Below are 26,317 nucleotides of genomic sequence, written 5' to 3'. Positions count from 1 at the left end.
AAATAAAAAGTAGATCTTAGGTGCCCTAACTTTTGAAATTAAGCATGAATTTAATCAAATCTTAATTATTGTTGGGGGAGAGTTGCTAAAGATCGTAGAAAGAGTATTAATGCTATCTTTTAATTTTTATTATTTGTCTATAAAATGACCTTTCTCAAAAGAGTTTATGATTTTACTTTCTAGTAAGTTATAAAAGTTAAATCTGGATCCTTAAATAATGCTGTTTTTAAATCATTCTTACTCTTGTGGACACGTTTTCTTTGGATTCATTTTAGTTGACACTTTTGGAAACTTTGTTTTTCTAAAAAGAAATGAAAAATATATACTTGAAGATGTAATCATTTGGGAAGCAACGTAACTTTTATTATAATTAGGAGTTAACTCTTGGGATTACAAGTAAGCTATATAGGTTCTTAAAAGATCTGTGAGTATAATATAATAAGTATAATATAATAAGAGTATAATATATATAATAATATAATAAAAGTATAATATACTCTTACTCTATTTGATTTTACTTATATTGTTACGGTGTTTCGGGGTAGTTTCAGTAGACCCCATATTTGAGTGAATATTACCGTATTGATAAAGTATGGATGGGGCAAAGGAGCTCTTTTTATGATGAAAGGCCTATTCAGAGCATACAACAATGAAACAGTGGTGTTTTCATTGGCTCAGAAGAGCTCATTTATCATCGTAAGAAGTCTCATTAAAGGATAGAAAAAATGTTGCTGCATAATGATGAGAAACAATAAAATGTTGGCCCTCCAAGGGATTTTGAAATGAAGATTTTAACATATTTTTAAAGGCAGATGTAATTTTTTTCTTGCAGGTATATTCGACTTTATGGGAGAAAATTTAGCAAAGAAGATCATGTTCTTTTTATTAAGTTATTATATGAACTGGTATCAATTCCCAAACTGGAAATCAGCATGATGCAGGGATTTGCCCGTCTCTTGATCAACTTGTTAAAGTAAGTCAGTGTTTTATGACTTTTGCTAAGATGGTTATGGGATATGTTTTATTTTCTTTCAAGACTTTAGGGAACAAGGACTAAATGTTCTTTAATAAGATCAAGTCAAAAAAAAAAAATAAGATCAAGTCACAAGTTGGCCCTTTGGTTAAAAAGATAACCGAAAACATCATGATAGATCTAATCATGCATGTTTATAACCTTGTGGTTAAAATTGTATCTTCCCATAATGCCTTCTCATTGAATTCTTTATTGGTTAATTACTTAATGTATTACAGATTATAATAAATCATGTGATTTGCTCTGCCAGGAATAACACAATCAGGAAGAATGGCGTGGCATTCATGTCAAACAGGACATTATAAAATCAATCATGAAGTACCATGCTGTTTGTGATAAGATTTCATCTCTACCTTCAAGGGAATCCAATTAATGTAACTATTCAAACTTCCACAACCACAAAAGCTAATGATAGAGAAATTGGAGAACTCTACCAGCTTGTTCAGTCAAAAATTGATCAAACATATAATCTAGATGCATTGATAATTGTGGTTGGAATTACAAAAGTTGGAAACAGGAAGGAACAGTAGTTGAGAAATATGGTTTGGGTGATTAAAACAAAGTTGGAGATCGCATGATAGAATTTTGCAAGACAACAACTTGTTTGTAGTAAATACCATTTTTCAACAACACAAAAGGAGACGACTATGCATGGTGACCTCTCCAGATGCAACACACACAAATCAAATTGACTACATCTGTGGGAAGACACGATTGAGAAGCTAAATAGCCGCAGCTAAGCCAGGTCAGGGGATGACTGTGGAGTTAAACCATCAATTCACCTCATGGAAACTGAAGAAAAACTTTTAAAGTCCATGGGAGCCAAAATATGACTATAGGCATTCAACTATTCCACTTGAATTTTGAGAACACCTCATGAATAGATTTGCTGCATTGAATGCTAATTATAAAAGACCGAATGAACTGTTGGAGGACATCAAGAACATCATTTCTTCTCTTTCGTTTGTTTTTTTTAAAAGTTTTATTAGTACATAATCCACATGTTATACAATTCAATAATTAAACCAGGTCAAGAAGAATTAGAACATCATTTTTGAAGAAAGCAAAAGCTTATTTAAAAGACAGGAAAGAGGAAGATCAAAGTGAATGTCAAAAGAGACTCTGAAACGCGTTGTTAATCTTATAATAGCTACAGCAAATGGGACAAAGGATGGTATCAGAGCTGAACAGAAAAATTTAAAAGGCAGCTCTAAAAGAGAGTCAACTGCTATAATGAAATGGGCAAAGATCTAAAGTTAGAAAACCAAAAGGGAAGAACACTTCATAGCATATCTTAAACTGAACAAACTCAAGGAAAAATTCAACCCCTGAGTTACAGTCTTGAATTTTCTGTGGGCATAATGTTGAATGATTCAGGAAGCATCAAAAGAAGATGGGAAGAAGACACAGAGTCACTGCACCCAAAGAACCGTACACACTCGAATATAAGCCGGCCCGAGTATAAGCCGAGGCACCTAATTATTACCTGGGAAACCAGAAAGACTGGTTGACTCGAGTACAAGCCTAGGGTGGGAAATGCAGAAGCTATTGCTGAGCTTCAATAATCAAAACAAATGAAAATAAAATTACTAAAAATTGAGGCATCAGTGGGGTAATGTATTTAAATATTTATTTCAAATAAAAAACATAAAAGGACAAGTCATTTAACATTAGTAAACCAGCACAGTAAGTGGAAAATAGGTTCAACAAAAACAAGAAGGTATCAACAATGATACCTTAAGAGTAATATTCCCTGCAGCAACCAAGCTAAAATGTAAAGAGTTAAAATCCTTCAAAACTGGATTCCTCATCATCAGCCATATCCCAATGCAGAGCTTCAGCTGGTGTGAGGTCATCCTAGACGCTGTCCTCACTGAGATCGCCTCATCACCATCACTGCTGTCATTTTCATACAAAGCGCAGTCTTCACTGCCATCCATAGCATGACTAAGACTACATTTCTGGAAGGCACGTCGCACCATGTCTTCTGGAATGTCTTCCCATGCATCTCGAACCCACTTTGCTATTAACTCTATGTCAAGCTTCATGAGATTTCCTCCTTTTGTCAGTCAGGCTTGGCCAGATGACATCCATTCATGCCACATCCTTCGCACGTGGTCTTTAAAAGGCTTATTCAAAGATACACGTCATAGGACGGCTCTGATTGGTTAGATGTGAGTAAACAAACATTCAAAGCCCTGCAGTGTCAGCGGAGCTTTGAATGAACAGCAGAGAAACAGCAATCACCTGCAAGATAACGGGCACTTGTCCCGTTACCCCAGGTGGGGTGGGGGCAGCAAGATGTTATACCTCGGTAAGGGGTACCATTGACCCGTGTATAAGCCGAGCCCGTTTTTCAGCACATTTTTTGTGCTGAAAAACGGACTCGGCTTATACAGGAGTATATACGGAAGTTAACACTGACCGTTTCAAGACATAGCATCTGAGCAAGTACCAGTGATGCTGAAGGAAGAGGTTTAAGCTGTACTGAACGCATTAGCCTAAAACAAGGAGGAATTGGTGGAATACCAATGGAAGGTTTCAGCAAGCTAGTGAAAACTTGGAAGCACTTAATGTGTGCATACAGGAAGTTTGGAGGGCAGCTACTTGGCCAACTGATTGGGAGAGATCCATATTTGTCCTCATGCCAAAGGTGACCCAACAAAATGCTTACATTAAGGAATAATACCATGTCACCTGCAAGTACAATTTTGCTAAAGATTATCCAACATCAGTTGCAGCAATATATTGACAGGGAGCAGTGAGTGGTTCAGGCTAGAGTCAAAGGAGGACGTGGAACAAGGGATATCATTGCTAATGTGAGATGGATCCTGGAGCGAAGCAGAGAATACCAGAAAGATGTTTACTTGCGTTTCATTGACTATGCCAAGGCATTCGACTGTATGGATCATAACAAGCTATGGATAGCCTCAAGAAGAATGACAATTCCTCAACATTTCATTGTGTTCCTTCGGAACTTGTACGTGGATCAAGAGAAGATTGTGTGAACCAAAAAAGGGGATACTGCATGGTATAAAATCAAAGATGTGCTATGCAGGGTTGTACCCTCTCACCATGCTTATTAAGTATGTATGCTGAGCCAATCTTCCGAGAAGCTGACTTCTATGAAGAATGTGGCATCAGGCTTGGAAGAGATGCAGATGACACAACCCTACTTGCTGATAGTGAGGACTCGAAGCACTTGCTAATGAGGATCAAAGATCGCCGCCTTCAGTATGGATTACAACTCAATGTAAAGAAGACCAAAATTTTCACAACTGGACCAATCATAAATGGAGAAAAAGCTGAAGCTGTCAAGGGTTTGTCTTGTTTGGATCTATAATCAGTGCTCATGGAAGCAGCAGTCAAGAGGCCAAAAGACATGCTGCATTAGGTAAATCTGCTGCACAAGACCTCTTTAGAGTATTGCAAAATCTGCACAAGACCTTTTTAGAGTATTGCAAAATAGGGATGTTACTTTGAGGACTAACGGTATACCTGACCCAAGCCATGGTATTTTCAGTTCCCTCATATGCACTTGAAAGCTGGACATTGAGTGAGGAAGACTTAAGAAAATAGATACCTTTAAATTGTGGTGCTGGCAACGAATATTGAAAAATACATTGGCCTGCTAAAAGACCAAAATAATTTGTCATAGAAGTATGACCAGAGTACTCCTTCGAAGCAAGGATGGAGAGACCAGTCACTGGAGAAAGCCATCACACTTGGTAAAGTGGAGGGGCAGTGAAAAGAGAAAGTCCCTCAACAAGATGGATTGACACAGTGACTGCAACAGTGGGCTCCGACGTAAGCGGTTGTGTGGTGCAGAAACAGGCAGTGCCGCATTCTGTTGTGCATAAATAAGGTCTCTGTGGGTCGGAATCAACCTGACGACAACAGCAACGACAAATTATAAGTCCCTTGAAGCAAGAGAGCATATATTTTCCTTATTTCAAAACTACATAATGCTAGATATATGAAATACTCTGTAGCTTATAAGACATTATAGTAAGAAGTTCCTCTATAATAATGGTAGCATAGATAGTCATGCTCGTGTTTGATTGGTGCTCTTTGAGATTTAAGCAATTACAGGAATCTGATGTATTATCTTTCTGATACCAAGGAGTGGCTGTGAATGGGATCAAACAAAGCCCACTGTGATGAACACATGTAATTCATTGCATTTTTTTTTTTAATTAGGAAAAAAGAACTTCTTTCAAGAGATGATTTGGAGTTACCTTGGAGACCACTTTATGACATGGTGGAAAGAATATTATATTCCAAAACAGAGCACCTAGGATTAAATTGGTTTCCTAAGTAAGCATTTCCATTCACATTATTTCTTTGGGGCTACTTGGAGCTTTTAGGAGATGAATCATGATTTTAAAATATTGAATGCCCTAACTAACATTTACTTTCTATTTGAGCCCTTGGTATAAGCTCCTCTTTTTTCCTTCTTCCCCAAGGTACACGTTTTTTAGACATTCCCACCAGGGTATGTCCAACAACTAGTTTCACCAAGGCAAGGAGGTTTTTGTTCAAATTTCTATTTTATCATTTGAAATAATAATACATTTGGCATGCTTTCCTCCATCATATATCCATGTTTTAATTCTTAAAGTAAATTGTGTTGGGGTATTTTCTAAAGGATACACTTTTCCCAGTTCATAGGACACTGCACAGTCCTTGGTTTGGTTTGAGTGATGTTTAGACTAAGATTCTTTCTCTTGTCACTGACTGACTTCTTGCATACAATATCTCAACTCTTCAAGACCGGATTTGTTTGTTGTACTCTGTTGTTTTGTACTTTGGATTTGATGGACGAGAAGTTAGCATCTGTCACTTTTGGTTAATTATGACCTTGGACTAGATTGCAAAGTATTTTATCATTTCTATTCAGAGGTTCTATTTTCTTATCTATTAGAATGTTTGACTAAAGTGCATTTAAATTATTTGTGATTGAGGATTTATTTTTCTTATTTTTTAATAAGCTGTTCTCATTACGTTCATTGGTTATTTGTAGGTACTCATATTCCGAAGAGTACTACAAAGAGTACTTGTGTTTCATAGTTATATTGTTTTTCCTTATTGTGCCAAGCACATTTGTACATTTGTTGCCATCATCATTTTCAAAACATTTTCTTTCTACTTGAGCCCTTGGTATCAGCTCCTCACTTTTCTTCCCCTCTCTCCTTCTATTTTTCCTTTTTTATAACTTAAAAGGTTTCCGTGACTCAGCTCTTTAATTTTTCCTCGGTCCTAGGTGTGTTGACCTCATTACACTGCTTGCTGTATGCTCTTCAGTTTCGCTATTCCTTGATTCTTGTACTATGGGGTTTTTTGAAAATGCTTACAGATGGCAGATTTCAAAAGATTTGAGGTTGTAGATACATGGTAAATAGTGAAATGATTTAAATGGAAAGGGTGAAAGATAGGACCCTAGGTGGTCTGCAAGCTAAGCCTTAGTTGGTTTTTGGGTAGTGGTTACATGTTAAAATTCCTACATGTTAGACATTCCATATGTTAAAATGTAAACCACTTGAACTATAAAAGTAGCAAAATCAATCACGAAACTAAATAATGTTAAGTGAAAATATATTTTAAAGAAATTAAGAATCTAAAAGCATTATATAAGTTATTTTTGCGTTGTCCTCTGGAGAGCATGAGGTGGACTGGGTTGATTAAGCTGTCATGGGGAAATGCTTGGAAAATGATCACTGTATAGATTTCAGGGCCCTTAGAACTGTTCAAAACCAGTACTTTTCCTGAAATTTTGTTGGCTGGTATTTTTGCTAGTCCTGAAGTCTTTGGTAAATGGAGGAGGAAGGTAATTGCTTTGATCTTTGTTCTTCAGTAAGTCCTGTGTTTGCTACTGCATAACCTCTGCAAGCTCAGCCACTTCTTTCTAAGTCCCATGTGGTCTCTGCAGGGAAACCTACTGTTGTCTCATCACATTTCCTCGTTGTGTTGGATTTCCCCTGCCATGCCTCTTGCTAGCATCTCACTAGGTCTCTTCCTGAAGTTTCATACCATTCTTGCATCTTGTGGAAACCTTCCTTCCTCATTAGGACTTTATCCTGATTGTTTTTGGCCTTTTGTAGAGACTATACCTTTGCTGTAATTTTTGCTCTGTTTAAAGCAACAGCTCTCTACACTTAACACGCTCATTGTCTCGTACTGTAGATGGTACTTTGCTGTTCTGCATTGACATTCACAAATAATATAGCCAACCAGTACTCATTTAGGAGCCCTGATGGTGTAGTGGTTACGAGTGGTTACTCTGTGAACTGCACAGTCAGCAGTTTGAAACCACCAGCTGCACCTCAGGAGAAAGATGGGACTTTCCACTCCCTTTACAGAGTTAAAGTCTCTGAAACCCACAGGGGTGATTCTCTGCCCTGCCCTACATTGTCCCTGGGAGTCAGAATTGACTCGATGGCAGTGAGTTTATACTCATTGCCTGATTTTAATAGCAATTAAGATAAATAATGCTTTCGATATGGAGGAGAAGTCTACTTGAAAACCACCAGCAGCAGCAACTGTTTATTATAAAACTATATGTTTCCAACTTGTAGGCATCATTACACTAAAAGAGTAGTCATTGGTATTCAGCTATTAGCATCTACTGTAATGAACACATTTGGATTTAAGAGAAAAGAGGATGAAAACATTATGTATAAGAAGTACAGATAAATGTAAGTTCAGGAATGTTGGTGGGTATTAATTAAAAAGTAGTGCTAGGAGGTACGAGGAAGCACTACCAAAAAACTGGAACACGCCCCTTCCCCAAAGCGATGTATATGAACTTTTTACAAAACAACCCTACGACATTTAAAGTACTCTCCATTACACTTTATACATTTGTCAAATCTGTGATTCCATTCTTGGAAACATTTTTAAAATCCCTTTGTTTGGATGGCCGACAGCACCTCCCTTGTTTTTTGGTGGTTGTTTTTTCCTTCTTCCCTTCTTCTGTGCAGTCAAATTGCTGTCCTTTCATGTCCTTCTTCATTCAAGAAAACACAAAGAAGTCACCCAGAGCGAGGTCAAGAGAGTAAGGTGCATGGGGCAAGAGAGGCGTGCTGTTTTTCACCAAAAACTGGCTGAGATGGCTGTGCTAGCAGGTGCATTGTTGTGGTGGCAAAACCAGTTCCCCATCTGCCACAAATCAGGCCTTTTTTTTGCCTACCCTGTTAAGCAATCTTCAGAACCTCTTAACAGAAAGCTTGATTAACAGTCTGACCTATGGGAATGAACTTCAAATGCACTACGAGTTGACATTTTCATCCATTGGGGAAGTTGACAAACATCCAGAACAAACTTTGTCATCAACATTTTTCCTTTTTTGAAACAAGAAAACTGCTTGGACCCCTGACTTTTACCCATAACACTGCTCTTGTAAATTATGTTTAACATCACAACAGTTTCTGAGGCATTTTTACTGAGCAAGAAACAAAATTTCACAGCCGCACACTGTCCTCTTAAATTGGCCATCACAAAAAAATGAGGTTCTAATGAAACTGCTCTTAACAAAACAATTTGCTGTGACCAGAGAGAACCCTACCAGGCAACACCACTGGGTGCACTAACTCAGAATGAGTTGCTGGATGCCCACCTAGTGGGAAAATTGCATACTATGAAAGCTCTGCTCTGTCCAGTGCATTTCCGGGGTCTTTTGGGGGGTATCCCTTTGTATAATAATATTTTTTAAAACATTGAAACGATAAGAGGAAAATAACTTTAATTTCAGACTGCTCGACTGAGCAAAGATGAGCTAGATGAACCAGCTTCCTTTTAACATCTTTTACTTCCATTTTTTCCCCATGAACTTTTTAGAGTCCCTTTGTATTGCCACAGTAATTTCTCTTGTAGGAATGTGTAACGGAGTAGTTAATGTCTACAGCAAAAAAAACTTCACACAGGAAAGCAATGGAGGCAAAGGGGAATTAGCAAAAAAGACAGTGGAACGTGAAGTGGAAGAGAAATTGTGCAATCAATTCTGGGGAGACTATCAGTAAGCTAAACGAACCAGTAATGCCAAAATAAAGAGATGCTGTTGGGTGCTGCCTAGTTAGTTCCAACTCCTAGCAGTCTTGTGTTCAACAGAACAAGATATGGCCTGACATTGCATCCTCACAGTAGCGCTTGTGTTGGAGCCATTGTTGTAACTTGGGCCAGCCTACCTCTCAAGGGTCTTCCCCTCTTGTGCTGATACTCTCATCAAACACAACTTCTTCTCCCTCTCCTGGTTCCCCTCGATAGCTGGTCTCAATAACATGAGACCAGTCCTGCCATCCTTCTCAGGAACAACCTAAGACAGATTCATTTGTTTTGGCAGCCCATGGCGCATCCAGTATTCTTTGCCAGCATGCCTCAAATGCACCGGTTCTTTTTTGGTCTTCTTTAATTATAGTCCGGCTTTTACGTGCGTATATATGGGGCTTTTGAAAATACCAAAGCCAGGTGCACCTTCGTCCTCAAGTGCCATTACTTCTCCACCCTTCAGAGAGATCTTTTGTCACTGCAGTCTGACAAACTGATGTCTAAGTGATGGAAAGTAATGTTAGCATGTACGTTTCACAGCATAAATGGCAGGGTTCACCTTACCCTCCCCAAAAGGGTGGCAATAACAGGAAGCATTTTAGGAAATTCTGGGAGGTCCAGTGTTTCGTGTGTGTATTAATCACCAGTCGACACTTATGTCTGAGTCTTAGGATAATTGGAGTAGTCTTCAGTATTAGGTGCATATAGCTGCTATTTACAACTACCAGACAGCCATGGCGATTTCACCGGCAGAGCAAGTGCCACGATTGCCATTTGCAGAAATGAGGCATGGTGGCTGTGTCTGACCATCTCTGGCTACAAAAGGGCAAAGGAGAATCCAGTTCTACTAAGCAAATTGCCGCAGGCAGACACCAGACATGCCTCCATCCTCCATTCCTCCTCCCCATTTGTGAGCCCAGCGGTTCTTCCTATGCATTACCACTTCTGCGATGAGCTCAGCAATCCCATGCAGTGGTCACAGAGAACTCAGAGGCAACACTTCTGAGTATGAGGGGTTATGAGGGAAATGAACAGATGATCACAATCCAGGATTAGGAAACATTAAGGATCTAGTCATTGGCCCAGAGTAGCACCTCTTCTCTTGGTCAACACCTCTCTGCCTCACTGCCTTGTGATTGATCGTAGTGGCGTGCCTCCTGTGGTGCCTCTGCTGCTCCTGCCATTCCACAGAGGGAAGTGCCCCTCTGGTGTTGGTTCCTTCTCGGAGGTGAGCTCTCTTCTTTTGAGGTGGCTCTCACACCTCGGGGAATGGCAAAGGCGACCATTCCGAGGTACAAGTTCCAGTCACCTTATTCACATGGCCCCACCCAATCATTTGATTTAGTTATATATAATTAAATTCATTTGATCACACCATCCAGTGGAATTTAAGACAACACCTTTTAAAACTGTAGGCCTTTGTAACTGAAAGTATTAAAGGTGCTGAAACTTTTTATATAAACAAAACAGTTGGGCCACATTTTATTTTCAGATACTTTAGATGTTATTCTAAATAAAGTAGCAGAGGAATTGAGCAGTCTTCTTACCTAGAAATGTAAGAGAAACCAGTTGGGAAAGCAAGCAAAATGTAGTTTCCTTGTTTATTACAACTATTTCCTGTCCACTGAATTTTTAAGAGGAAATAATTAAAATTTTTATTTAAATTTCTGTTTAGCATGCTAATGTGGTGGGTGTTTAATTTTTTGCAGTCAAAAGATAAAATTACGAAAATTTACCAACACTTTACTTCAGAAAGTTAATTTTATAAAGAGACATTTAATATGGCATATGCTCAGAATCGGTGGTCTGTTTTGAGTGTTTTTATCTTGGCTGTATGCAGACACATTTGAATCGGTAGTCTGTTTTGAGTATTTTTATCTTGGCTGTATGCTGACACATTTTGAAACAGCCTTGTCAGCTCACTAGCATGTCTCTGAAGTGTTCCTACTATTTTTAGAATTACTATTTTTATGCAGCTTTTTGTTGCTTAAAGTCTATGGTACTTACATTGTGAAAATACTATACTGTATACAGAGCAGATGTTAGCATATGTTCAGTATTTCCCCATTTGCCTTTGAGAACATTTGTTTATTCTTAAAATGTCTTTAAAACCTTAAGCTTACAGTCCCCTCCTCCTAGGGAAAGGGGTACTGGCTGCTGCCAAAGACTAGCACGGTGCGCCCATCAGTAAGTATTTCAACCCCGTCAACCTGGGTGGCAGCTCCACTCTGTCCCTCATGGTTGCTGTGAGTTGGAGTCTATTCAGTGGCACCAACAGTCATCACACGCCATCCCATGGGAATGGCATGTTCTTAACCTTGTTTGAGATCTCCTGGTTCATGATTGCCAGTAACTCATGATCTCTAGCTACATAATTTATCTTAATAATGAAGTGATGGAAGTAGTTTCTTTGGGGACCTGTTGAAACTTTTAAAACTTAAAAGACTTAATATAGTCATTTTGTTAATAAGCAAGGCAAGGATTCTTAATTAGTGTTAGTGGAGTGCTCTACATGATTTCATGTTTTTTTGTGTGTATTTTACTTAAATTAGAAAATGAGTTCATTTTTATTAATTACTTTGAGAACCTTTCAAAAGTTGTCCCTCTGCTGCAATTTTTCCTTTTAAAAAACTGACCTTTTAAAAAGCAATTTTAAAAATACTTCAAGTTGATCGGGCATTCATCACCTAAAAAAAAGCAGCTGTGTGTACTCATTTTGCTTGACAGATAAAGATTTTTTTATTTAACTGCTGCTTAGTAGACATTTCTTTTTCAGTATCATAGTGGTATAGGGTTTTTTTTTAAAGTAATTGTAATGAAAAGACAATTAGTACTGTATCAGTGATGAAAAATGTTGAAGGACTTATACCCTTTTTTTCCTTTTTAAGTGTTTTTATTGGGACTCATACAATTCTTATCACAATCCATCCATCCACCATTGTGTCAAGGCTTGTACCTTTCTTATGAGATTTTTTTACCCTAATCTTATGAGAATTTACTTAAAATTCATTGCTAATTTGAGCAATATTGTGTTTTAAAAGATTAGATATAAGGTGGATAATTTTAGACTACATTTCGCAGGATTTGTTTAGAATTAAAGAAGCCAGGTAAACCAGTTCTGGAAGAGGAAATGTCTGGCACATATATTTTTTAATCATTTTATTAGGGGCTTGTATAGCTCTTAACACATTTCATATATCCATCCATTGTGCCAAGCACATTTGTACTATGTTGCCGTCATCCTTTTCAAAACATTTTCTTTCAACTTGAGCCCTTGGTAACAGCTCATTTACCCCCTCCCTCATGAACTCTTGATAATTGATACTGTTTTTTCATGTCTTACACCGACCGCTGTCTCCCTTCTCCCACGTTTCTGTTGTTTGTCCCCCTGGGAGAGGGTTATATGTTGATCGTTGTGATTGGTTCCCCCTTTCTCTCCCTACCTTCCCCTTCTGATATTGCTACTCTCATTATTGGTCCTGAAGGGTTTATCTGTCCTGACCTCCCTGTGTTTTCAGCTCTTACCTGTACCAGTGTACATGCTCTGGTCCAGCTGGATTGGTAAGGTAGAATTGGAGTCATAATAGGGTGGGGGGCAACATTAAAGAAGTAGAGGATAATTGTATGTTTCATCGTTGCTATACTGCACCTTGACTGGCTTGTCTCCTCCCCGTGACCCTTCTGTGAGGGGAGGTCCAGTTGTCTACAGATGGACTTTGGGTCTCCACTCTGCACTCCCCCCTCATTCACTTTGATATGATTTTTTGTTCTGGGTCTTTGATACCTGATCCCATCAACACTTCATGAGCACACAGGCTGGGTGCTTATTCCATGTGGGCTTTGTTGCTTCTCAGCTAGATGGTCGTTTGTTCATCTTCAAGTCTTTAAGACTCCAGACGCTATATCTTTCGATAGGCAGGCACCATCAGCTCTGTTTATCACATTTACTTATGCACCCATTTTGTCTTCAGCGATCATGTTGGGAAGGTGAGCATCATGGAATACCAGGTTAATAGAACAAAGTGTTCTTGCATTGAGGGAGTACTTGAGTAGGGGCTCCATGTCCATCTGCTACCTTAACACTAAACTTATAAAAATATGCACACAGATCTATTTTCCCATTGTCATATATAAATATATTTACATATGCACATGCCTGTATTTAGACTTTATTTCCTTTTACTTTCCTCTTGTCCCACTATCATGTTCAGTCTTCAGCAAACAATTCTTCTGAAGTAAAATTCCAGCTCAAACATGGTTGGGAAGCTGAAAGTACTTCTAGTCCACTTCAACCGAGTCTTGAATACAGGCAGTTCCTAGGGTCCTGAACTCATAGCGACCAGATAGGACCTTATAGGACTGTCCCCTGGGATCACTGAGGCTGTCCATCCTTGTAGCAGCAGATAGTTTCATCTGTCTCCTATGGATTCCTACACCAGCCTTTTGATTAGCAGCCCAGTGCTTGGCCTCCAGGGCCCCACCTACCCTCAAGTAAGGCTAAATAAGAGCATTGCCTGTATATCATTGGCTGAACATTTCTCTGATTTCTAAAATTCACTTTTGTCCTGACAAATTAGTTATGTCAAGAAAGTAGGAGACACAGAAACCTAAGTTTTAAAAAACTTTATATAAAGTCATTTTCTCAGTAGCCAGGGGCCCAAGGCTTTCCTTAGACCTCTGGCCCCTGCACCGTTGGCATTGCATTTATTAATGTTATCCTAAGGAAACTGAGGCCCAGAGAGGGAAATCCACCTGGTGCCTGGTTAATCCTGAGACAGTGACGTGACATGCTGATGCTTTCAGCCATCATTGGGAGTTGTGAGAGGCGTTTTCTATTGTGATGTGATTCCTAAATCGTAATAGCTCTTCAGAGATAGTTGTGAGTTTAATTGTAAAAGTAAGCACATAATTTTAATTTGTAATGCAATCATGAGTATAATTGTATTTATTTTGGCCTGATGAAACAGTGATTATAGTTAACCTTTGTCTGCTTGATTCTGGGCCAGATATCTCTGCTTTTTTACATACTATCTCAGTCAATTTTGATAACAGCCCTATGAGAGGTAGGTATTATTACTCTTAGAGTGGGAACAACTTGAGGCCGTGATAATTGCTTTACGAGAGCCCTAGTGGCATAGTGGTGATGTGTTGGGCTGCAGTCGACAGTGTCAGCAGTTCAAAACCATTAGTCGCTCCTCAGGAAAAAGACTGTCTACTGCCCTAAAGAGTTACCATTTGGGAAACCCACAGGAGCAGTTCTCCCCTGACCCATAGCCTTGCTCTGAGTTGGAAATGACCCAGTGACTCCATGGTGAGTTGGCTTAGAGTTAGTAAAAGCTCTGGTATTCAAATCCAGACCTGTCTGGTTTTAAGGCAACACTACAGAAACTCTTACATGCTATTCTGCCTTATTTTCAACTTAACATGTCTCTTCTAAAAGGAAGTAGAATATAAGACAACACAGCCACAAAGATGTAACCACTTAAATCCTTTTTGACAAAAGAGGGGGGCGGAAATAACTATTTCAAAGTGTTAAATCACATTCCAACAAATGGAAAGTATGTAGTGATTATTTCATTCCCTCTAAAAATTAGTGAAATGTAGTCTAGTAGCATCTAGTCTTAACCTTCTATTTTATTTTTAAACAGAAACATTGTTCCCTTCATCTTGAGAGATGACAAGAATCACAAAAGGTCAATATACAGATATCACAGGTTAGAGAGATTGTACCCCTTTGGATAAAGAGCTGAGTCCAATGGTACAGGCCTGATATGTAAGGTTGGAGTTATGATCGATTTTATTTAGATGAGTCCTCCAGTGGGTGACGTGATAGTTCCCAGGTACCAAAACAAGCCTCCTGTTCTTCTGAAGAGTGAAGGGCCCTAGATTACCAGAGAAACCATATAGCTATGTCATCTTTATGATTTGCTTTCTGGAAGCATTATTTAAAACATTGATGGTCGAAAAGGAAACCTTTCTGTGGAAACATTAGGATTTCTGTCAGCACTCTGCCACTGAGCCAGCAAAATGGGAACACAGTGTTAGTACCTGGCAAAAAGTGTACATATTCTGCTTCTTCCCTGGGACAGTGGGCCCTTTCAGAATTGCTTTTTAAAACAGTTCATCAAAGTCAGTCTATTGTTTAGTTTAAGGAGCCCTGGCAGTGCTGTGGGTTAGGCATTGGGCTGCTAATCTACCGAAGGCCATTGGTTCAAACCCATCAGCTGCTCCAAGAGAGAAAGATGAGGCTCTTTGCTCCCTAACTGCTTATAGTCTCAGAAGCCTTATGCAGGGTCTATTCAAGTCGGAATTAATCAGTGACATGGGTTTGGTTTTGGGGATCTGTCGCTTACTTTTGAACTAGATGCTGCCTATAAGCCTGCCTATTCTATGATTTGTTTCATTTTCCCAACCGTTTTATTGGGAGCTAATCAGACATGATTTGTCTCTAAATGAGGCTTTTTAAAGAAGAACCAACCTGTGTTGGATTGTTCTTTGTTGCTTTGCTAGAATGTGTTGATGGTTGTTAATAAAGAGACTTGGGTAAATATGTATATGTGGATGTATAGTGTTGTTATAAGTGCTGGCGTAAACATTACAGCAGTGGTTTTCAGGGACCTGTAAATGTAGTTGGAGACAAGTTTGCGCTTTCTAATAGGACAAACTTGGATATTATTTAAACTCTGTGTTTCCGAGTTGCCTAACAATTTTAGCGTAGAAGTGGAACTTCACTCTGATTATCAGTCACAGGAAATGCTTGGTGATCCTGTTGCGTTTTCGAAGTCATGCTTCCCTGTTCAGTTGTGTGGAGGGGAGGGTTCCCAGTGCTCTGAGGACTGGGCCTCGGTGTTTGTCTTGCTGTAGAATAGAATACTCTGGTGACTTGTGCTGAGTTTGCTTTGCTGGTGACGCATTGGGGTTTCTTCACAGATGGTTCTTAGGCTTTCAGAGAAGTGGAATAGACGTCTGAGTTCACAAATTTCAAGAAACTTAAGTAAAAAAATGCCAGGTGGAAATAACTCCTTCCCTACATAATTTTTTCTTTTGAGATTTGGGGCTTTGTTTTGTTTTCACATATACACACCACATTGTAAATAGTGACAAATTTATTTTAAAATTCCAGATAAGAATTACTTAATGCTTTTTTGTTTACATTTGCTAAATCTAGCTAATTTTTAAAATATTCCATTTCTAGTCATTTGTGTTTGGATTATTGCAATCTATTTCATTAAAACAGAAGTATCAAACTACACGTGTTTATAATCAGCTATAAATTTATATGTAAAGTGTATATCCATCTCATATTCATTTGAGGTACTTATAAGCAGGAAAATAAATGAGAGTTTTTAATATTGAGCTATTCAAGTAATTTTTTTAACGTGGCTAGTCAAAATGGTGGCTGCTGCTGCTCTTTGATGCAAAGTGTCACTAAATAAAGCACTTGGAGCATTGTTGAACTCACGGATTAAAGAAAACTGACTTCTCACAGTTGCTTAATAAAAGCACACCCTTGCTTGTTGTCTGCTGTTTGCATTTTTATTAAGAAGCGCTTTAACAAAATGCGTAGTTGAAATTTTAAGCTGTTGAATATTCGAATATTCTTACTGAAGTGTTGATAAATGTGATGTTATTTGTAAAGATTGAAAAAGGCTTCCCCTTAAAGTATAGCATTACTTCCCCATTTATTTTTATTTTGTAGCAAGCCGAGAAATATGCCAAAGTGAGGGAAAGATTAAGGATTGTAGTTAGTTAATCCGTGCAGTTCAGTCTCTATGAGAAAGATTAGTTTCATGTTCACAGATAATACCAATATATGAACATATATCAGATCATTATTATTTATTAATTATATGTGTTCTTAAAATATACTAAATCTAATTGATCAAAATGACTTTTCCCTCCAGTTCTGTAGAAAATGTTCTCAAAACACTCGTGAAAAGCTGCCGGCCGTAAGTAGCTTCTCAATTTATAAAGACCCCTGTTGTTTTTGTGAGCTCCTTTCCTTTGTAGTGTGCTTGGGAACGGAAATTCAAGGTATACGTAGTTTCTGACATTGTGATGTTAGTCACTGAGCACAGGCATTTTCAGACTTTGAAAATTGTTGCTGATTTCATTTGTCAGTTGAGAATATTTTAAGTGGTCTGGGTATCAGCAAGTGATACACTTAAATCGTCCACCGTAGTTGGTATATGAAAATGTGAGTAGGACCACAACGGTGGGTGGACTGCTTGCTTTCTCTTCTGTGACATGAGGACCCTGCTGCCGTGTAGGTGGTAGGTTACCAGGTGGACTGTTAGTCTGGGGTTCAAACCCACCAGTCACTCCACCAGAGGAAGGGAGGGAGGCTTTGTGCCACAGTAAACAGCGACAGTCCTGAGAACCCCCAGAGGCTGCTGCTTTGTCCTGTAGGGAGCTACGAGGCAGTCTCAACGGGGTAGCAGTGAGCCCAACTTAATCTTCAGTACAGGAGCACTGCAGTGAAGTGGTTTGTCCACAGGCACTGCGCTACGGGCTCCTGACCTGGTGTTCTTTCTCACTCAACCGACTGTCCCTCTTAGGCTGGCTTCCACATAACAAGAATTTTTCTTTATTGCCATGACACAGTGTGCTTGCACCACCCCTCTTCTCCCCCAAACCCTCAAAGCTTAACCGTTGTAGGTGATTTGAGCAATTTTATATTTTATGTGAGTTTTATGCATTTTATATAATTTTTCATATGAAGAAGTTTAAGTCTCATGGGGCATTTTACCTTATTCTAAGTGTGATAGGTATTTATTCCTGTGTTGTAAAAATGGGTTTTTGGTAGGCTACTCCGCATTAGTATTTTCTGTGTGTGGTATGCCTTGTGAAATCTTGTGTTTTTCCGTTGGTATTCTGAGTGATCAGGTACAGTGACGCCCTCCTTCATTAGGTATTTTCCAGAAGATGCCACAGCGGAGATGCTAGAAGAGTGGAGGCCTTTAATGTGCCCTTTTGATGTAACAATGCAAAAGGCCATCACTTACTTTGAAATATTTCTTCCTACCTCCCTTCCTCCAGAACTTCATCATAAAGGTTTTAAGTAAGTATATATATCTTAAGGAATTCAAGAAGGAAATACAGCACGAAATACAGATACACAGACCACCAACTTAGTAAGGCAATAATTTAACTTCCAGTTTTATTTATTATAGTAATTTATGGAAAAGTTAAGCAAATTAAGAGAGAATACTTAGATGTCAAGCCAGATAAGATGGGGCTTTAATGTAAGAAACCAGGAGTGATAAAAGAAAAAAAAAAAAAAAAAAAACGAAACCCAAAGAAGCAGTATCAGTAAACAGGCAGTGATAGAGATGTTAAATCCTTAACCTTTAGGAAAGGGAATTGTTTTCCCAAAACATGGCTTTGAGGACAACATTTCTAGACTCTGTTCTTCTACTGTTTCTGAGAATTTTCCTCTCCACTTGGGTTGATGACAGGCAGGTAATCAACCATAGAAAACATATGTAGTAAAATCGGATACTGCTTATCCACATAACTAGAACAGAGATCTCTACAAAAAAGATTAGGTTTGAAGAAAATGATTATTGGTGGTGTGGTTTCATGTTTCTTGTTGCCTAATGTTTTTCGTAGGGAGAGGCTATCTGTATTTGTTAATTTGGAATAATTTTCTTCTCTGTAATGGAATCTAACGCTTTGTGGCTTATGTTTCTCTGTAGAACATTAGTTAAAGTGTTCATGGTGTTAATGACTGATTGGCTTGTGAAAAGAGGAATAACAGGAGAAAATTAGAGAACACACAGTAAAAGGAGAACAACACTAGAAGAGAGGCAGGGTAGACATACAGGCAGTGCAGTGATTACTCAACAGTGAGATCGACAGTTAAAAGACTATACTACCCTTTGAGCATCAATCAACTGAAAAGATGACATTTGGGCAGAACGTACTCCTTTGCCTGTTGGATTTGTAACTCATTATTTTTCTGGGTTCTGTAGTTATCAGTAGAAATCATAGACTTTAAAAATATAGATGCTTTGAACCACTAGTTATAAATCACTTGGTATTCATAACAACATTTTTCTTCTTTAGACTTTGGTTTGATGAATTGATTGGCCTTTGGGTTTCAGTGCAAAATCTCCCACAGTGGGAGGGGGTGAGTATTTCTCTCACACTTTTTTGTTGTGAAGTAAGTGTGCTAAATCATTTGGTAAGTAACCTCAGATGCCAAAATTAATAAACATTATTGCGACCACTTTTTCATCTTATTTACTGTATTGTAACATAAGCGGGCATTTTCATTTACATTTATTTTTGTCACTATCCAGGAGCATTGAAATGGAAGCTCTGGTTTTCTTACATACCAGCGGGGTTTTCCACCTCCTTTTTCTGTTTGCATTGAAGTTCTTTTGTTTTGTTATTGGACATTTTCCTTTTTTAGAAGCATTTTCTTTGCTGTTGGTTATGTAGGAAAAGAGGGTGTTTATCAAAATTTAAATTTGTGACTTTTAAAAATTAAGTTGTAAACCACATTATTAAAATAACCTTTGCAAATGATAACTGATAAGAAAATCTGTTAGAACACTTTTGTGACATTTAATAGTGTGAAGCATCTATCTAATGGTTTTGACAAGTGCAAGTGGGTATTGGTTTTTGTGTGTGCATATTTTCACCAAAAACAAGGAAAAAACCCTTAAGTATGGCAAAGCATCAAACAACAAATACATTTTCCTAACTTTTTCTCTCTCTCTCTCCTTTCAGCAACTAGTAAATCTCTTTGCACGATTGGCAACAGATAATATAGGGTACATAGATTGGGATCCATATGTACCAAAGGTAATACAACAGCACTGATATCAATTTCATGTTATGAGAAATAGATGTGTTTAAATGTTGGTTTCAAATGCTACCAGCAAAAAAAATTTGACCATTACTCAAAGCCCATATTAAAAAATCTTTTAAAGAGGTGGGTCCTTTATATTTCAAAGGCAATTGGATCATATTAGGAAACATCACTGTAAGTCTGGTGTTTGTCTAATGTGTTTGGATCGCTATGAAGGAGAATCGACTCCATGGCAGTAGGTAGTATGTTGGACAGGAACTGTGAGCAAGGCTGACTGTTCAAGGCCATCAGTTGCTTCTTCATTTGTAAAAGAACAGGTGTGCTTGCCAAAGATTTATAGTCATGGACCCCCCCCCCCCCCCGGAGCAGTTCTACTCTGTCCCACAGGGCCAACATGAGTCGGAATTGACTTGATGGCCGTGGGTTTTAGTGAGTAGTGATGATCGTGAGCAGCCAGAGAAACGGGCTCTCTACTCTTGTAACAGGGTTCAGTCTTAGGAAACCAAGGAGGGAGGCAGCTCTGTCTTCTGTCCCTATAAGGCTGGGATAGATTTGATGCAACAAGATTGGTTTTGAGTTTGGGATCATGAGCTTTTCTTCATGTCTTTGTTGACCCCCTGGGGCGTTCCTTTGGTGAAGTGTCTGGTCATCTCCTCTCCTTAAGTTGGAATTGAATTGTTGGGGATTTTCTCTTGTTGGGGTGTTGAAATTTTCTGAATTTTAGAGCTTATTCCTTTTCCAATGTGTGTTGTCTCTATCTTTCACTCTTAGGTACAGTCTTATGTCCACAAATGTTTAATTTTTAGGATGTCCCATTTTGGCATTTTTATGTTTGGAAGTGTATTTATGCCATGAATATAGGGCCCTAGTTTTCATGTATATGTGAAATATACATTCGATTATATTAAAATACAATTATTAAAATATTTTAATGAAGAATATCAAATTGGCATTAAAATTTTGAGAGGAAAAATTAATCCATTAATAGATATTGTCACTTAGTTTGATAATGTGTTATGCATTCTTTGCATGGATTGATAAAGTGCCTTGGGAAAAAAGATTTTAGGTGGCTTTAGAGAGACAAAAAGTAGTCAACTATTTTCAGGTTTCCTATAGTGTCTTCTTCCTCAGCACTTCTTAATCTTTGTTATAATCTTGATTTGGTTTGATGTGGGCTATGCAAGTAGTGGCTCCGTACTGACAAGGCAGGGACCTCAGAGCACTGAAACACGCCTGTTCACAGACACTGGCGTGCACTCGGGACCCTGGTGGCGTGGGGAAACCGTGGACTGCTGAGTCAGGGCTGGCAGTGTGAACTCATTACCAGCCCTGGGGGAGAGAGGCTGGCTTCTCCTGTATATTGCCCAGCAACCCTCTGTAGGGTCAGGATGAGTTGGAATTAGCTCAACGATGTGGATTTGTTTTCCTAAGAAAGTAAAACTGGATATTAAATGATACATAATTTTGCTTAAAACTATTTGTATGAAAGAGAATCTATATTGTCACTAATACAGTATTAAATTACTTGACAGTTATTTGATATCTGTAATGGTTTATTCTTAATTCTTTTCCCTCCCTTTTAAAGATATTTACGAGAATTCTGAGAAGCTTGAACCTCCCAGTGGGAAGCAGTCAAGTATTAGTCCCAAGATTTTTAACGAATGCTTATGATATAGGACATGCTGTAATATGGATTACCGCCATGATGGTTTGTAATGCACTATTTTATGTAGCTCATCTAAATTTTGTGTTAATCATAAAAAAATTTTGTCTGCTCACCCAAATTCATACTAATGACCCATGTACCTTTCTTTTTTTGACTTTTCCTAATGTGGTAAGCAGGTGTTTGTCAGACCCAGAATGTGTTAGTTACTCAGAGGACCTTGAAAAGAGGGTCAACATTTTAAGGGTTTTAACAGATTCCAAATACCTTTAACACTTTCATAGACCAGAAACCAAGCTCACCAATAAAATGTATTTTCCTGAGTCAAGGTGATAATGATAAAGGAGAGAGTAGAACTTGAGGATCCTTATGTGCTCAGTTGCCCTGTTACTCCAATCGGTGTCAGGATTCACATAAAGCGTTGTCCTCAGCACAAAGCTTATGTGAGTGAATAGAGAAATAGGTAGGATCCTCTTACTGCTGCTGTGAAAGGAATGTAAAAATATGTCCACAAGAAGTGTCATCTTTCCTTACAAATAATAGAACAACTTTAGTTTCATTAATGTTTTTTAATATTTAGCTTCTACAGCTGCCTCTTCTCACATGATTCTGTGTTTCATATTGGCTTGTTTCTGTGAAAAGGCAGAATGGGTAAACAGTGACCTTTAAATTTTATTGTAAAACAAAAGCAAAAAAATTAGCTTCCTCATGTTTGCCATTTCATTGTTGAATAGGAAGAAAATCTCAATTTCTAATATTCAACAAGATCAGAAATATGAGAGTTTTTGCTACCTTATATAAGCAAGGGGTGGAGCTTGTTCTTTGGGGGCCACAGATTTGGATAAAGACTAGGAAAGGTGGTTTGGTTGAACTCTGCTCTACTTTCCACGCAGTGACTCACATTAGCCACGTCATTTTGTATTAAATGTGAAGGTGAATACAATAAAATCAGTTCTTCTGATTGTCACTTTAGAAAACTCAATTGAGTTGGTGTTGTGCTATGCCAATGTAATGGTCTCTGAGTGGGTGCCCTCTTACACGTAGAGCTGCCAGATTGGGAATCATGAGCCATGGACTTCATTTCTGCAGAAGGACAGGTTCCTGGTGTAACTTGACGTTCTATCTTTGGTCTGTACTCTGTCTTGAAATATGAGCATCATGAGATAGATGTACTCCCTCATCCCAGGCTTGTTTACTGGATAAGCTAAAGCTTGTTTTCACCCTCATTCTGCCCCAGGCTGTGTTTATTTAATCATTTTAAACATTTCGAAGCAATCAATATATTTGAATGTATTTATGTGTGTCTGCTTTCAGCTTCATGCAGTAGAAACTTTCAAGTCATTTAAGAATTTTTGCATATTCCTGATTATTTTCAAATTATAATCTAGTGGGAAACTAGTAAAATGTGCACATGTTTTTTATCTGAACAGGGCGGGCCAAGTAAGCTCGTGCAAAAACACCTGGCTGGCTTGTTTAATAGCATCACATCTTTTTACCATCCTTCAAATAACGGGCGCTGGCTGGTAAGTAAGTTACTAATACAAAGATTCTTAAGTTAAGGTGAAAGGTCATTCCAAACTAATATTTCTGTCTTTCATAAAAGCCTGTGTATGTGAGTGATACGTTAGAATTACTATGTTAGTTGAAAATGTAGAAATAAAAAGTATGGCAACAAAAGCCCTGCAAAAACATGTCTTTAGTCTTACAGGGTAAGCTTTTTTTTTTTTTTTTTTAAGTAATCAAGATAAATAACCTTATATAATAGCAGGTTTGTATGGTGCAGGGTGCAGGAACACTTTTAAGATGGAAATTGACATTTGTGTACTGGTGTTTATCAATAATTGATGGGAGTGTTTTGTTTTATACTGAGTTATGCTGGACAGCCTGCCTTTCTTGGGAAGAGATTAAATAAAAAACCTGGATATCGTGACGTAAGTAGAATAAGGGTACTACCGACGTTGCTTCTTGTTTGCTTCTTGTCCTCAGAACAAGTTAATGAAACTACTTCAGAGGTTGCCAAACAGTGTTGTTAGAAGACTGCATCGTGAAAGACACAAGAAACCTTCTTGGTTAACTCCTGTGCCTGATAGCCATAAGCTTACTGATCAAGATGTTACAGACTTTGTGCAATGCATTATTCAACCTGTCCTCTTGGCTATGTTCAGCAAAACCGGTAGTCTGGAAGCAGCCCAGGCCCTGCAGAATCTTGCCCTCATGAGACCTGAGTTAGTAATACCCCCTGTCCTTGAAAGGTAAGTATAGCGTTAGCTGTGTAGTTCACACCTCAGCTTAGACTCGGCTATTTTGGTTGTCTGTTTTCTTCGAGTATCCATTTCTGTTTGCTTCCCTTTTTGTTTCTTGGGAAGCCCTTTTGCTTTTTCAGTGTTTATCTCTGTTCCTGGTGAGGAGATGAGGAAACCTAATAAAGATTTGTTGAGAGGAGGAAGAACCTTGAGATAAAGTAGCTATCTTATTGTGTGTTTTTGATTATGTACCATGATTTTTGCTTACAAATTAGGATATAGATGGGGTTTTAAAAAAATTCGCAATGTAAGTATCCATCACTGAATGCTGAGTGCGTGGCAGTGACTAACTGGCTTTTTATTGAAACAATTTCATGGAATTAGTGATACAAAAGAGAAATTATTCTCGTGTAATCTCTGGCTTGTTTTCGCAGACTAGATTTTACTGCGTTTTTTATTTTGTACGTTGAAGTAGTTGGGAACAGGAGCTCTTTAGTAGTCTAGTCACTATCGCAGCGTACGCCTCAACAGTGTGATGCAATTCTTTTAATGTTCAATAGCAGATCCCTTACCTTTCTGTGGTGGGCAGAGTTTTTTAGAGGAACCAAACCAGTGTCGCGCACCCGCCTGCACACATCCACGTGCGTGATTTTATATCAAGAAAGCGACCTGGCCTAGTCCAGCTTAAGTCCATAGATCAGATGATAGCTGAAGACTCAGAATCAACACAGCTGCCAGAGTGGATAAAGCTAGGGGACCAGAGGCCGGCGGGGCTGCAGAGTTGTGTGGACCCAGGATCAGCAGGAGCATGGCAAGGCACCAACAGCTTCCTGGAACTGCAGGTCACATCGGCTGCCTCCAGAGTGAGACACAGAATCCAAGCAAGGAGGAAAGCAAAGAAGTGCATGAGAGAGTTTTCAGTATCTTTTATAACAAGGGAGGCCCTGGATTCATAGGATGTACTCTCCATCCCTACCTCCACACAAGTACCTTCACTTTCTGTCACACCTTCTGAGTCCTTCGCTTCCCTTGCTATCTGAACCAGAGCCGTACGGTTTCTGTGTAAATGTATTTACAAAGAGACAGAGGTAGGATCGACTCTGTTCAACCAGAAGTGGGGTGGAGACGGTTGTCCCTATACTTCGGTGGACTTTGCTCCTGGCGTACGCAGGGCAACAGTAGGTAAAAGTTGGGGCAGATCGCTTACTGCTCTCCCTGTCTCGCCTGTATTCTCAAGGAGGCACTTCAGCTGTTTACATAGTTATGATTTTGAAGTGTGGGGCTCTTAAAGTATATTTACTTTGTTTTTCTGTATTTCAACTGATTAAGAGATATATTTTTAGGAAAAATTAAAATTTCTTTTGATCCCCATTTTGGGGACAAATTTAGTATCAGCATCCTTAACAGCATATGTTTGATCTCAATATTTTATTGACAAAATTGGTAGCTCAATGACTTTTTAAAAAGTTGTATTAGTGCTTCTTCCACATGCCATAAATTCAATAATTCAATCATCAAGAGTTGTACAGTTAACAAGAGAGTGGTAAAGGTCACTAGCTAGGTGACCTTTATTTTTTGGGATTTCTTCAACTTGTTTCATTGTTCTTAGAAGGAGCAAGACAACTTTTCAAATATGGAAAGTGTTCACTGTATTTTAAAATAGTCATAAATTGGCTTTTTAAAAATAATCTCTTTTTTTTCTTGCTCACTATTAATGCACATTCCCTAATTATTTGCCTTTTCTAAGTAGCATTAAAAATATTGCATAGTGAGCTCAAATAGAAAATGTTTTGGAAAAGTTGATGGCAACATATGTACAAGTATGCTTAATACAATTGAATGATGGCTTGTTGTAAGGTTTGTTTAAAAAAAGATTTGTAAGCGCCCCCCCAATAAATGATTTATATATATACATATATTTAAATTTTAAAATGTTGCATAGCATTTAATGGTCTGATTTGCTCCAGTTCATTTTTTGAAAACATTGCCAAGTATTTAAGTTGTTTCTGTGTTTTCCCTCTTAGGCTTATAATGCTCATACATGCATTAAACCGTTCGCATTTTAGATAAGTCCCACCCCACTCCAGACCTGATTCTCAAAAGCCAAATCAAGAGTATCCTGCTTTTGGCTCTTAAGTGATCAAAAAGTATATTTGTGTTGTATTCTCAATTCACTCTAGTGTAAAAACAATCTCATGTCTCTGATAACTTCCTAAATTTTATTTTAGAAGTTTGAAAAAATTATTTTTAAGTAGCAAAGTTTCAGTATTTTAATAGATTTGCTTCTCCCATAAAAAGGAAAAGTTCTTATTTAAAAATTATTATAGACCATGATCGTTAGAATTGATTTAACCCTTCAGGAAGGTGGAAACATCACTGGATTTAAGGTGGTGCAATGTGGTGTCAGACGGCTGACAAAGCAAAATTGGAATTTGCCTGGAGTGGAACTGGCTGGGGGCGACAAAAACCGCATAGTCTCTGCTTTAAATAATTCTATTAATCTTGACAGCAGTTTT

General features: G+C 38.3%; 1 protein-coding gene across 1 annotated transcript in view; it reads left to right on the top strand.

Moving 5' to 3' along the window:
- The window catches only part of PSME4 (proteasome activator subunit 4), a 101,907-nt gene that overhangs the window by 14,962 nt on the left and 60,628 nt on the right, over window positions 1-26,317 (top strand). Inside the window, exons 2-10 of the mRNA XM_075536006.1 lie at window positions 833-973; window positions 5,234-5,350; window positions 16,981-17,025; window positions 17,988-18,137; window positions 19,145-19,208; window positions 19,814-19,888; window positions 21,481-21,603; window positions 22,989-23,081; window positions 23,545-23,810. Coding sequence (XP_075392121.1) covers window positions 833-973; window positions 5,234-5,350; window positions 16,981-17,025; window positions 17,988-18,137; window positions 19,145-19,208; window positions 19,814-19,888; window positions 21,481-21,603; window positions 22,989-23,081; window positions 23,545-23,810 — 1,074 coding nt within the window. The remainder of the gene's footprint in view (window positions 1-832; window positions 974-5,233; window positions 5,351-16,980; window positions 17,026-17,987; window positions 18,138-19,144; window positions 19,209-19,813; window positions 19,889-21,480; window positions 21,604-22,988; window positions 23,082-23,544; window positions 23,811-26,317) is intronic.

The sequence above is a fragment of the Tenrec ecaudatus genome, chromosome 17 (assembly GCF_050624435.1).
Source record: "Tenrec ecaudatus isolate mTenEca1 chromosome 17, mTenEca1.hap1, whole genome shotgun sequence".
NCBI lineage: Eukaryota > Metazoa > Chordata > Mammalia > Afrosoricida > Tenrecidae > Tenrec > Tenrec ecaudatus.
The sequence above is the reverse complement of the archived record's forward strand: the minus strand, read 5'-3'. Positions and strand labels throughout refer to the sequence as shown.